The following is a 13,070-nucleotide window of genomic DNA, read 5'->3' as shown; positions in this document are numbered from 1 at the left end:
TTCTACGACATGTGAGCCAAAGTATATTCATCGCTCAAAGCTTCCCATCTTTTTGGATGGAAGACTCAAGGGGGTTTTAGAAATCTTTATTGGTGATGCTCGTGCGCGGGTAAAAGAGTGACATCATCGCTGCTCCATTCTAATTGCAGCCTCCTTATTGAAGTTTTGGGAGTATTTCGTCTCACAGAGATTGACACCACGAAGATATTCCAAAGAGATATCACTGTAATTCTTACTCATTTTTTAGAGTTACTTTGTTTTTTTTATCTTAAATTCCAATTAGTGTACCTGTAACCATTATGAGGAATAAAATTACATGTGTTTTCTCTAAAAAAAAGTCTCATGTACCGCAAAGCTGATTAAGGCACCAAGCAATAGATTACAGTCCCTAAAAAAGCAGTCCAATAAGAAATACAGATATTCAGAGACATTGCCAAAACAACTCACATTTGGAGACACTTATGGCCCTTAAAAATACACTTCTGGCAAGAAAAAACACATGCAAACTCTGGGCCGTTAAGCAAAACATGATCACACACGAACTGATGTTTTCATTGTCCTTGCCTCCTTTGTCAGTAGCACCATGTCAGGTTTTTATACAACAACAAAAATATAGATACCCCCGGTTGCCTTTACATGGTTCACACAGTGGACATCACATCCCTAAGCTAAAACCAACACAAGAATACTGGACCAAAGCCTCAGGAAAAAGAAGCAAGGCCCCCTACTACTAACTACCACCACCAGCTCATACTATAGTAGAGTAAACATGACATAAGCTACGCCTCGCATAGCTCAGTCGTGTATGGGAGTATCTGCAAGAGAGTGGCGACGAAGCTGCTGCTGCTGACCGAAGAAGCTATTGATGTCGATGATGCTGGCAAAAATCAATTCACAACGTACAATCCCTGCTCTGACCATGCAGCCTGTTATGAGTGTTTCTTCTGGGTGCATGCGACAACCAGTCCATTTCCAGCGTGCATGCGTCGCTTATCGAGTGTTCCCGTTCCCATTCGTGTAGAAACCGTCCGTGTTGTGGGCGTCCATCTCTGCCAGCATCACGGACTTTGCCCGCTGATACCTGTTCCTTTTCGCGGAGATTGCTGATATCGCTGCAGACGTAAATCCAACTGATTAAATGCGTTGCCTTCACACAATCACACAAGTGCTAAATGAACAAAGACAACTGGGCCATGTGTTGTGACTTCTGTTGACTAGTTCAGGAATAACCAAGATCATATAGTTAACTGAGGCACTATAAGTAGGTAGATAAATCTGCTATACTGCAGTTTCAGTAAGTATAAACCCAACTAAAGTTTCAGAACCATCATGATAAAATCGATAACTGATACAAGTGGCCTGAGCTACAGTTTGTGAAATACAGCACTAGCCTAAAACATCAAATATGGTCGTTTCAGTAATTTAATTCATATATGAAGGCAGTAGAGTCAAATGAGATACTTACAAGTCAAATCTTGAGGGAATTCGAAATCGTAGTCGTATGGTCCCCGTCTTATGCACACTATGTAGACCACTATAAGTATAACAAGCAGAAGAAGTCCAAACGAGGCTCCAAGTGCAATTTTGCCGGTTTTATTCAAGCCTCCTTTCTCCCAGAATAATGCACAAGCAGGTAGAGTAGGCACCCCACATAGGCCTTTATTACCTGACAGACTGCCAACATAATGCATATTTGTAAAAAACAAGAGAATGAAATGGAAGTTACCACATCTAGTTATCCACAATCTATTTAGTACATTAACACATGGCTCTTAATCTATCCGCTCACCCCTTGCACACATATTCTCTCCTTGTTTGTTGCAAGTAATAATTTATAACAGAACATAGTAGACCATGTCCTGGAACTCACCCCAGGTCTCCAGTTTTACTAATTGATACCTGACACATTATCTCAAATACAGCTTCTATATATACGGTTGGCGTGCACCCAGTTCATCTTTGGGTTTGCACACTTGCATCATGCTAAACTGTTGAGGAAAGATAAAGAATATACTTCAACCTAGTTATCGATAAGTCACTAAGTGTGACAGAATGAGCTAAACCCACAACTCTTTGACCTCGTTTGTAGGGCTGGAACAAATAGCATGAGTACAATAACTCTTCCGGATGGTCATCCTGCGGAAGAAAGTGAGAATTCTGTTCTATGAAAATAGTGGAGATATCTTACTCTATCACGCCACCATGCACGCCAACTGAATAAAGTCTTTCTGGAACTTGCCCATCAAGTTGATTGCCGTTTAGTAGACTGCATAAGAGGTAGTACCTAGTAAGTCGGCATTGTTGCATACATATGCAGGATAGCTAAAAATTGCATGAACAAATTGAATAATACTGTGGAAAACTCTGCTTACACAGTCTGTAATTTAGACGAGCCTATGGTGCCAGGAATACTCCCAGTAAACTGGTTCGAGGACAGATCCCTAAAAATCAAACAAAAAAAAACTGATGAAAGTGACTCAGATTGTTAGAGAATCAGGCTTGTCGAAGCATTAGATAGAACTACAGGAATAGAAATACACTATGTTAAAGAATTGGCAGACAATGATGAACTGACATTGTAATCCAGAATGAGCAAGCAGAGCTTAGAAGCACGTCTACTAATTCAATGCTATTTTTCAACAAAAATAACATGCTGAAGTTACCTAATAATCTAAGATACATCTGGACCACTTAAAACATCCCTCCATCCAGGTACACAGACAGAAAAAAACTGAGACCAAGGATCATTGATAGCCAGTACAGATGCTATACCATCCCGCAGATAAATATTATTATGTATTGTTTAGTCAGTCCATAGACGACTTACCAGCTAAGATGATGTCATCAAAGCCATTAGGAACTGAAGCTCACAGAAAGAGTTCCTAGACCTACTTTCTTGGTACTGTCCTAGCTTCATGATTCTACATAAGAATGCTACTTGTGTGGTGTGGAGCAGGTAAACCCCACCAAATTATAGTTTTAAAGATTTTATGATGAACATACAAAGTAAAATTTTGTATCATGTATCTACCATGATCATGTCAACAGAAGAATGTGGGTGCAATAACAATGAGCCATATTTCTAGCATGAAACAGTACAACTTTGCATGCCATGACCTATTGTACTCACAGTGTCGCAAGTGAAGGTTGGCCTAAACCTGGTGGCAAGCTTCCGGTCAAGGAATTAGAGCTCAAGTTCCTGGTCAGACAAGATCATAAAATTTATTAATGTTCAATAAGGAAAGATGACAAATTGTAAACTGCGTAAGTAAAATAACACCATTTCTATAGCTTAAAACCAAGTATTTTGAAAATAATATGAGCACATATAAAAACATGAAATGGTAAAGAATTTAAACTTGATATCATGGACGATATATCTGGAACACAGAAGTATCAATTGAACGGGTTCTGGAGAAACAATTACGTAAATGAGATAATGGCATGATGCAACTAATGTTGTCCATTGTTTAATATTGTAGTCATGATCTGCATAGATGTATCTATATCATTCCAGATTTGTGCTGAAACCTCCTAGAAGTTCCATAGAAAAACAGTGAGGGGAAGCCCACTTGAAAGATTTTTTTTCATTAAACCAACAAATCCATACAAAATGGGTCCAATGCAATCTGGTGAAGCCAGTAAATGAGGAAATAGCTAGCGTATTTTTGTTGAAATATTGCGTTTCTATTGTACGTGTGGTTGACAGCTGCAGGTTTTTTTTTTTTTGAGAAAGCCACTCGCCTCATTCCAGATGCATATTATAATGTCTGTCCAGGTCAAGGGTTGCTACTCATAGTGCTCTACCACTCCTTGACATACTGTCATAATATACCCATGTGCAGTTGGTCCTATCATCCTATGTTGACACTGGGACCTTACAATATTATATTTCACACTGAATTTGAGATTTCCTTTATGTCCAGGTGGCACCCTGTACTCTTACCTCTATTTTTTAGATTTGTACTGCTCCTTGTTTTAGTATCCAAAAAGGAAATAGCACTAGGAAGTTTTAAATTTCAAAGTTACAGTTCATATGCTCCTGTAGAGCTAATGCAAACATGAAACTCAAGAACCATTGATATGCGGAAACTAGAAATACCAATGATGACCAGGATCAAGCTGAAACCAACTTTAAGTGTGTGCAATGATACTTACAAGCTTACCAAGTCTGTCAGATAACTTATTTCATCAGCAATGAAGCCTTTCAGTCCTTGACTTGCAAGATCCCTGTCGGTCCAAATCATAAAACATGAGTTATAACAACAGCCACTCAACTTTTCATAAAATATAATGAGAAGAGGCCTGCAGTTTATTTTCAATGTCCAATTGGTACTTCCATCGTGAAATTTCATTCAAGTACACTCAGTGATACTGATGCAGAAGCAGAAAGAGTGCTATGTTGTAGGAAAACACAATTTTAGGTACTAGCACTGAAGTTTGAACAACACTTCAGCAGTAACTCAAAGTAAAAGCACAATTAGGACAAAAACATTTAGACGTAATTAAAATTTTGCAGTTCAGCTTTCTGGTACAGCTGAGATTGGTACAGTAGTAAACAGGCAGCAATCACTGAGGCAGATATGTTTGCTGCTAGCTCTGTGTGACTGTCAAGATATTTTTCCTCTACAATGATCTGCAAATACTACCAGTCTACCAGTGCTTTTGAAAGAAAATTCTATGGTCGTCTTTCGGGAGAAAAACAGAAATATACTTGGTAAATCAAACATAGGTAAATGACAACTTGACAGCAAAGCAGAGACACCCTAATAAAACAGAGAATATGTCAAAATAGCATTGCGATATCGAAAGTGCACTCACAGCTGAGTGATCACAAGCCCTTTGTTACCGGGATGGCAAGTAACTCCCTCCCATGCATCCCACGTCCTCGGCGCGCATGGATCCCCGTTCCACCCCATCCTTGCTGGAATTTTCAGTGAATCCTTCAGGGCCTTCATCGCAGCCGCTGCCAAAACCAGTGCAACAGGCTCAGCAAATGTAGGCTGGTTTGTGATAATGAAAATTGGAGAGCTCAATCGACCCATCTTGTTCAGGAAAACAAAACAAGCTCGGAGAATACGCAGGGAGCATCCAATTAGCTTGTCCCAAGGAAGGAAGGTCTTCAAACCATTACCTTGATGTGGCACCGTCCTTGTCTCAAGGGGCACCATTGCGTAATTCTCGAGCCCGCAGAGAATCGGCCGTCCCACCACCGGCACAAGCCTGACGCTCATGGTGGAGCTGGTCAGGTTCTCCACAATGTATGTCCACTTGAAGGCCGTGAACCCTCCGACCTGCTTGAAGATGTCGATCCTGGTCACGTTCCTCCCGGCAAGCATTACGTCGAACACCCTCTGGCCAGGGGCCCTGACCCCGGCGTCGATCTCGGCGAAATGCAGCCAGACCATGTAGGACATCCTCGTGTCCACCGGCATCAGGTACTCGATCTCCTTGGAGGCGTCCCCGCCGGTGGTCACCGCCGACCTGTACATCTTGGTGGGGAAGTAATTGGGCGGCTGGTTGCTGCCGAAAATCTTCCTCCCGCCGGCAGTGATGGCGTCGTAGGTGAGGTCGTTGTTCCGGAAATCTGTCCCGGCCTGCCACACCCTGGAGAAGGCGTCGGAGTCGTTGGTGAAGCCGGGGCCGAAGAGGCCGTTGCCACAGGTGAGGCGGCCGTAGTTGACGAGGACGACGTCGGCGCCGGTGGTGGCGCCGTCGTAGGCGAGCGGGTGGACGGGGGCGACCTCGATGGAGGCGACGACGGGGGCGTCGGTGGAGAGCGAGTAGAAGCAGACGTCGGTGGCGGCCTCTGCGTCGGAGGAGGCGGGGAAGATGAGGTCGGAGTAGGCCCCGTAGCGCGCGGCGGTCTCGGGCCACGGGGAGCGGAAGGAGAGCACGAGCGTGGCGGCGGCGGAGACGTCGAAGGACGGGGAGCGGAGCTTGGAGTCGTAGTTGTCGTAGACGGAGAAGACGCGGAGGTAGTAGCGGCCGGGCGCGAGCGGGAGGGAGTAGCAGGAGGACTTGCCGGCGGAGGCGGGCGGGAAGAAGCGCAGCGTGCGCTCCTGCGGCTGCGGGAAGCGGTGCGGCTCGGCGACCATCCCCGCGTTCCCGCCCGCCGAGAAGAAGCGGTCCGCCAGCCAGCGGCGGCCGAAGGCCGAGGTGAAGTCCGCCGCGCCGCCACAGTCGATGTTGTAGCTGTGGTTCGCCTGCGCTGCACGGACAGAGAGAGCGCTTCAATGCGGTGCACGCAGGTGCTGTATAGGAGCTCGATTCGTGCTTAATTGAAAGTGCTTACCGCCGGAGAGGAAGGGGTCGTCGGAGTCGCGTGCGGCGCCGGCGGCCGCGACGAGGAGTGGGAGCAGGAGGAGGAGGAGCCGCATTGCCGCTCCCGGGGCTGGCCGGAGGAGCGGCGGGCGTCCCCTGGCCGGAGAATCTGGTGGGGAGTTTAGGAGCGGAGCGGGTGTGAACGGAGCTGCAGCGGAGTGGAGGAGACGTGGTGGTACAGTTGAACCGTGGAAGGAGGGAGACGAGGCTGGGAATGCTGGATCTGGCCGCGCTGGAGGATCGGACGGCCAGGGAGCGTCCTCCGCGCCGCGCCGTGGCCGCAACGGCCGTCCGATGAACGGTAAATGGCGGACCCCAGTAATAAAGAGCGAGGGATAGCGACAGTGCGATGCGAAGCTCTTTGACCCTTTTGCTTTTTCACATTTTATCACATCTCTTTTCCTCTCAAAAAAAGCCTCGAGCTGTTTTTTGCTGCAAAAGAAAAAGGGTCCCGTTGTTCGCTCACGTGACAAGGCGCCGCAAGTAAATAAATAACGGAACTGGCAATGGATCCACCGGGCCGCATTCACCCGCTTGTACGGTACGGGATCTATGGATCTATCTACTCTCTTTTTTTTTCTTGCGGGGATGGATCTATCTACTCGGCGAGTCACGGAAGCACTGTTCGACTCGACGGCTCGTATTGCCACCAGCATGCATGTAGACAAAAATTATTGCTGCAATTAGCGAGGGAACGTACGTAAGATTCGAGTAGCAGTAGATGATGGCGAGACATGCGGACAAGCAGTGCGTGTGGGTGGTCACGGGGTCGGCTAGGCCAGCTGAGTGCCGCGGCAACGACCACCAAATCAGGTAATTAAGCGTGACGTAGTGTAGGTGGTGCATTTCCGTCCCCCGACCCGACCCGACCCCATCGCCGATGGGAGGGCCCGGGCGGCTTCTCCATGGGTTCCTTCGTTCGTGCCGCGACGTGCGCTGTATAATGCGCGGCGCGTCTTGCCGTGGCTCCGGGTGCTGCTGGCCACGGGCCACCGCACGTACGCGCCCGTATATGCAAGTTCAGGAATCAGGACTTTTTCATTTCCTCCGTATTTCCCTTCTCTCCAAGGTTGACGAGAGTCAGAGGCATACGAGTAGCAGGACTGTCATCGGGAGCGGCGCTCTTTTTTCCTGCAGGACAGCACTAGGACCAGCTATAACCGATGACTGACTGTATTTATTTATACTGACGAGGACCGACTGTATTGTTTTTTTTCTCCATGCATATCCAACACGGACTCTCAAACCACTAGTAACCAATCTGGACGTGTTTTGTCGTTCAAACCGGTTTGTGTCGGTCTGAAGACCAGTCCGAATGTGTTTTATCCCACAAACCGGTGACAAACTGAGGGGCTTACTGCCATCCCTGCTCTTGACTACCCTAGCCCACAAAAACCCCTCCCGCCCGTGTGCTTTTCCGCCCAAGAAGGTCAGCGCCACTCCAGAACACCGGTGCCGCATTCATGCCGTCTCAGAGCGACGTGCCCTTTCACCCTGCGCCGGCATTGAAACGGCGCCCCGGCCAAGAGCGCCGCCCTCGCCGCTTCCCAGTGCATGTGACTGCCCTGAGTTCAAACGACAGACCGTCCGTCTGCCTGATTACATTAAACATGCGTCATGTTGCCGAGGAACGGTCGTTTGCCGCCCATCATTAATCACGATGTCGGCTGTTCTGCAACCCCCCTCTCTATATAAACCGCAGGCCGATCCTCCACACACTTCCTCCTCTCTGCACCATGCCCACCATGACCTCCTCGAGCTCCAATGCCGTGTGGGACAGCCTCTCATCCAAGCAGCAAAGGAAGATTGCTGACATTGCAGCTGGCTAGCAGGCGGGCTGGCAGACGGAGCACGGAGCTGCAAACATCCCAATGGAGGACGTAGCCGAGGATGAACCGACGCCACCCTCCTCGCCGGTGCATGCCGGCATCGCCATGGGCGAGGCTCGTGCCGACTACATGACATGGTGCGGGAGGAGCGGGAGGCCAAGTTTCGGCAGACGCAGGCCGACCAAGCCTATAACCTCAGCCTCGTCGACGAGCACCGGCTTGCGGACGAGCAACTCGCCACCGGCACGACCATAGTGTCAGACGTGGTCGTGGCCGAGCAGGAGGCGTTGGTCGACTCCTACCGCACGACCCGTGAATGCTGGCGGTACATCCAGTATCAGGCGGATTTGCAGGACACCTACAAGGAGATGGACGAGGCGGTAGATGAGGTGTTTGGCAAGAGCGACGATGAAGAGGACATCACCAGCTCTGCACTGGCCGCACCCTACCGCCACGATCAAGAAGCCAACATGTCCGCAACCGCCGCCGGCAATGAAGAAGAGTAGAGCATGAGAGGTCACCGGTGGCCGGTGCTTGGGTCTCAGGAAGGCCACCGCTCTTCCCCTCCCGTTGAAGCCAAGGTTGGCGGGCTAAACATCATCGGCCGATTTGTCACTTGGCAGCGACATCAAGACGGATAGTTTCAGTTCCCGGGGCTCATGGCAGCGGAAAAATGAGGCGAAGCTTCATTTTCTGGGGCTCATTGCCGCCGGAGATAGAGAACGGGCGTCGGCGGTCATTTTAGGCTGGGTCTAAAGTCTGGTCTAGTTGAAATACGTGTAAATGTAATGAATTTGCTCCATTTTAGATGAAAACCATCCGGTTTTATGTAAAAATAAGTGCGAATGAATATTATCCGGTTTGTTTAAGGTTGAACCAAATTTATTCATCAGTCGCAAAAAAAAGAATCAAATTTATTAAATTTTATTTGAAATATGATCAGATATATGCGACTAGCTTTGCACGTCGGCTCGTGCATCCGTACCCGAGGAAAGATTCGAGTGGTAGATGATGACGAGACATGCGGACAAACAGTGTATGTAGCCTTCCCTTTGGGCTGCTGCGGTCACGGGGTCGGCTGAGTGCCGGGGCACCCACCACCAAATCAGGCAATTAAGCGTGACGTAGGTGCTGCATTTCCCTCGCCTGCCGACCCGACTGGATCGCATCGCCGATGGGAGGGCCCGGGCGGACTCCTTCTCCATGGGTTCGTTCGTGCCGCGACGTGCGCAGTAATCCGCGGCGCGTCTGCCGTGGCCCGACGCTCCCACCACCCACACCCACACCCACACGTACGTACGCGCGCATCCGTGCAAGTTCAGGAGTCACGACTATGGTACAGGTTCACTTCCTCCGTAGTGTATCTCTCTCTCTATTCTCCAACACGCAGCATATGAACTTCTTGACTACGTACGTGCCGTCCTACTGGGTGCTTGCTTGCTTGCTCCAAGAAGGTACGGTGCTGTCATCGGAAGCAGCTGACGTTTCCTTCACACGGACAGCACTAGGACCAGCTACTGTAACTGATGACTCATGACCGACTGTATTTATTTACTGACGACCGACTGTATTCATGACCGATTGATCAGGCAGGACCCACTTACACCGACGCCCTCAAGCTGTCTGTACACATCCAGCAGGGCCCAAAGCAGAATAAGGAGGAAAAAAAGGACTTGCAACCGCATTCTTCTTTGTGTGGGTGCCGAACGCATTCAACGTCCATAATCTAGCGGAAAAGTTGACGTCAACTGGGATCAAGTAACCTACAGGCTACAACCAGACACGACACAGCCATGACAGTACTCTGATCCTTTTAACATATCGATCAACTTGAACCAAAATACTACTGTGTACTACTCCCCCGATCCATAATAAGTGTCGTAGTTTTAGAAACCTTCAAAACTGCGACGCTTATTACGAATGAGACCAAAGGAGTACTAAGGGCATCTTCAACGGCAACCTGCAAAAAATCTCTCGCATCCTATCCGCGGACAGGGGGACAAGTCCGCGAACACAGATGCGGGAGGCAGCCATCCACCCGTAGCCGAATTCTGTCTGCTAGCAAATTCAAATTCAAATCTACGCTGATCCACACAACGCGCCGGATCGCATCCCCGATCACAACCAAAATGAGGCAAATATGCTTAGTTTTTACATGTCCGAATCCAAAAGAACATATGTCCTGCAATCCGTGCATTTCTGTCCTGTCGGGCCGGCCATCCCAACAAGATGCTTCCCGATCAATGAGGTGTCGTCGCCGCCGCGTAGGCAGCCTCCGCATCCGCTTCCACCTCCGCCTTCGCCGCATCCTCATCTTGCGCTGCCGCCAACTGATCTTTCTACCGCTCCAGCACTTAATAATGGACGGATTGCACGATAATTTTAGCATCGACATCCAAAGAGTCGATATTTAAGGTCAGGGGGATTTTGGCGCGGAAACAGTGCGGGATGCTACAAAAAGCGCAAGCTCGGCCCTCCTTTTGGGTGGGCCAGGGAGACGGAGAGCGACGTTTCGCATGTCCGGACTCCCGCAACACCCCCCTCCCTCCTCACGTTTGTCTCTGGTTTATGGAAGAAATCGCGTCCGGACCGTTCCGCGGACGGATATAGGTCGGTGTTGGATGACTTATATCCGTCCGCGGAAGGTCTACGGTCGACGTTGGAGATGCTCTAACTTGGCAAGTAGACAGCTTTGGAATCTGCATTACAATATTATAGTACTACAATACCAGCTTTCATTGATTCATTCCTTGATTCACGACGGTACTGTACAGGATCAAGCTAAGGCCAACTCCGCTGCGCGATCCCAAACGGACGTCCGTTTTGTCCGGATTCTGTCCGTTTGCGTAGGGCAATGGGGTCGTGTCCGGGCGTGTCCTGGGATGCGGTGGCCGTGCGCCCAGCGCGCGGCCGCATCCGTTTGCCCCATCCTGTCCGTCAGGGCCAAAAATGCCCATATTTTCATCAAAACTAGTTTGCACGTCCAAATATTTGTCTGAAAATTAAAGTAGTTTTACAACCCAATTGAAATTGTCTCTAATAAAATAGTTTTACAACCCAATCGAAATTGTCTTGACTGAAGATAAAATGAACCAATACATCTATTGGTTGCCAATGTGATCCCACACGTGCTCAGCCAAGTCATTTTGAAGATTCATATGAGTGTGCCAATCACGCAGCTCATGGTGGAATTGGACAAACTATTCAAATGTGGCCGGGTCTTGGTGCAGAGGCTCAATATTTTCACCTTGATAATCAAATCCTTGGTTGAAGATACTCTCATCACATTCGTCCTCGACGATCATATTGTGCATGATCACATAAGCATTCATCACCTCCCAAAGCTTCGTTTCATCCCATGACAGTGCAGGGTTTCGAACGATACCCCATCGAGATTGAAGCACACCAAAAGCACGTTCCACATCCTTTCTAGCACTCTCTTGCATTTGGGCAAATCTCTTTCTCTTCTCACCTTGGGGTTCCGAGATTGTCTTCACAAAAGTTGACCACTGAGGATATATACCATCAGCTAGATAGTATCCCTTGTTGTACTGGTGGCCATTGATTTCAAAGTTGACAGGTGGGGAGTGGCCTTCTGCAAGCCTTGCAAAGACTGGAGAACGTTGCAGCACGTTGATATCATTGTGAGAACCTGCCATGCCGAAGAAAGAATGCCATATCCAAAGATCCTGCGAAGCCACCGCTTCTAATATGACAGTGCACGCCTTGACATGCCCCTTGTACTGGCCCTGCCAAGCAAATGGACAGTTCTTCCACTCCCAGTGCATACAATCTATGCTGCCAAGCATGTCTGGAAAGCCTCTAGCCGCGTTGGTCGCCAACAATCTCTCTGTATCGGCGGCAGTTGGCTGCCTCAAGTACTCTGGGCCAAACACCTCGATCACAGCCTGGCAGAAGTTGTACATTGACATCAGACATGTTGTCTCACTCATACGCACATACTCATCCACCAGATCGCCTGGAATTCCATATGCAAGCATGCGGATGGCCGCGGTGCATTTCTGGTAAGAAGAGAATCCAAGCTTGCCAAGGGCATCCATCTTGCACTCGAAGTATGGGTCATGAGCAACCACTCCCTCTCGGATACGATTGAACACATGCCTTGCCATTCGAAAACGGTGACGGAATTTATTCGGCTTGAAGAGCGGGGTGTTGGAAAAGTAATCATCATAGAGCAGGGCGTGGCCTCTCTCCCTGTTGCGGTTCAGGTTGGGAGCACGGCCAGGGACTGACCCCCTGTACCGAGGAAGCTGCCGTTGAATGTGGTCGTGAACGACCAGTGCAGCCACCACAAGATCTTCATCATCCGACGACAAATCGTCCGATGAACAAAGGAAGTGATGGAAGAAAAACTGATCTCCACTGTCCATACCTTTGTGGGCAAAATGTCGAACACCTTGCGGTCGTGGTGGCAAAGAGGCCGCGATGATCACCTCGACGCAGCAGGGGTGGTTGCCGGCTGGCTACTGGCCGCTCTGGAGCTCTCGTCGGAAGCTGTCGCGGCCGCCGTGGTACGTCGCCGGCGGTCGTGTCCCCTCTGCCACCGGCAAAGACGGCGACGGCCAAACCTCCTCCGATCGACAGCCAAAACTATGGCGAAAGCTCGGGCGTGTTGGCGGCCATGTCGAGACGTTGTTTGGTATGGACGCCCGTGGCCTGCGCAGTGAGGAGGTGGCCGGAGAATAGCGGCGGCGCCGGCGGGGGGCGGGGCGGGGAGAGGGGGTGGAGGCGTTGGAAGCGAAGGGACTGCTAGTGTCCCCGACAGGCGGGCCACGGAAGGACAAGGGCGTGCGGCGAGCCAGTCCACGCGATGTCCGTTTGACTCCAAACTCCGCGCAAGTTTGGGCCGGGGATGGATCGAAAACGGACGAAATCCAGACATTTTTTCGTTTGAGG

General features: G+C 49.4%; 2 protein-coding genes across 5 annotated transcripts; both read right to left on the bottom strand.

The window, feature by feature from the left end:
* Positions 1-516: 516 nt before the first annotated feature.
* On the bottom strand, positions 517-6,580 carry LOC109774968 (receptor-like protein 4). 4 transcript variants are annotated; one of them, XM_020333730.4, is made up of 9 exons: positions 6,296-6,556; positions 5,135-6,211; positions 4,822-4,966; positions 4,159-4,230; positions 3,131-3,199; positions 2,373-2,441; positions 2,189-2,266; positions 1,466-1,674; positions 517-1,112 (listed from the first exon to the last, which is right to left on the bottom strand). In XM_020333730.4, the coding sequence occupies exons 1-9, from the start codon at positions 6,378-6,380 to the stop codon at positions 991-993; spliced, it is 1,926 nt and encodes a 641-aa protein (XP_020189319.1). In that variant the 5' UTR covers positions 6,381-6,556; the 3' UTR covers positions 517-990. The 4 variants fall into 4 exon arrangements, with proteins under 4 accessions (XP_020189319.1, XP_045090514.1, XP_073365972.1 ...); XM_045234579.2 differs by having other exon boundaries at positions 5,135-6,206; positions 6,296-6,518; XM_073509871.1 differs by having other exon boundaries at positions 592-1,112; positions 4,822-6,211; positions 6,296-6,580.
* Positions 6,581-11,353: 4,773 nt separating this feature from the next.
* Positions 11,354-12,544, bottom strand: LOC141042634 (uncharacterized). Its single transcript, XM_073511485.1, has 2 exons — positions 11,944-12,544; positions 11,354-11,766 (listed from the first exon to the last, which is right to left on the bottom strand). Exons 1-2 carry the CDS (start codon positions 12,542-12,544, stop codon positions 11,354-11,356), a joined length of 1,014 nt encoding a protein of 337 aa, XP_073367586.1.
* Between the last annotated feature and the right edge of the window lie 526 nt (positions 12,545-13,070).

Source organism: Aegilops tauschii, chromosome 3 (genome assembly GCF_002575655.3).
Source record: "Aegilops tauschii subsp. strangulata cultivar AL8/78 chromosome 3, Aet v6.0, whole genome shotgun sequence".
NCBI lineage: Eukaryota > Viridiplantae > Streptophyta > Magnoliopsida > Poales > Poaceae > Aegilops > Aegilops tauschii.
This window is presented reverse-complemented; position numbering and strand designations above follow the sequence as displayed.

Bases quoted from the DNA above. Each gene is read 5' to 3' on its own strand.
- LOC109774968 (XM_073509871.1), bottom strand. From the start codon at position 6,380: ATGCGGCTCCTCCTCCTCCTGCTCCCACTCCTCGTCGCGGCCGCCGGC. The intron at 4,231-4,821 runs GTGAGTGCACTT...TTGGACCGACAG, and splicing joins GGGCTTGTGATCACTCAGCT to GGATCTTGCAAGTCAAGGAC. The intron at 2,442-3,130 runs GTGAGTACAATA...TTTGATTTTTAG, and splicing joins CAACCTTCACTTGCGACACT to GGATCTGTCCTCGAACCAGT.
- LOC141042634 (XM_073511485.1), bottom strand. From the start codon at position 12,544: ATGGACAGTGGAGATCAGTTTTTCTTCCATCACTTCCTTTGTTCATCG. The intron at 11,767-11,943 runs GTATGCACTGGG...AACGTTCTCCAG, and splicing joins CATGCTTGGCAGCATAGATT to TCTTTGCAAGGCTTGCAGAA.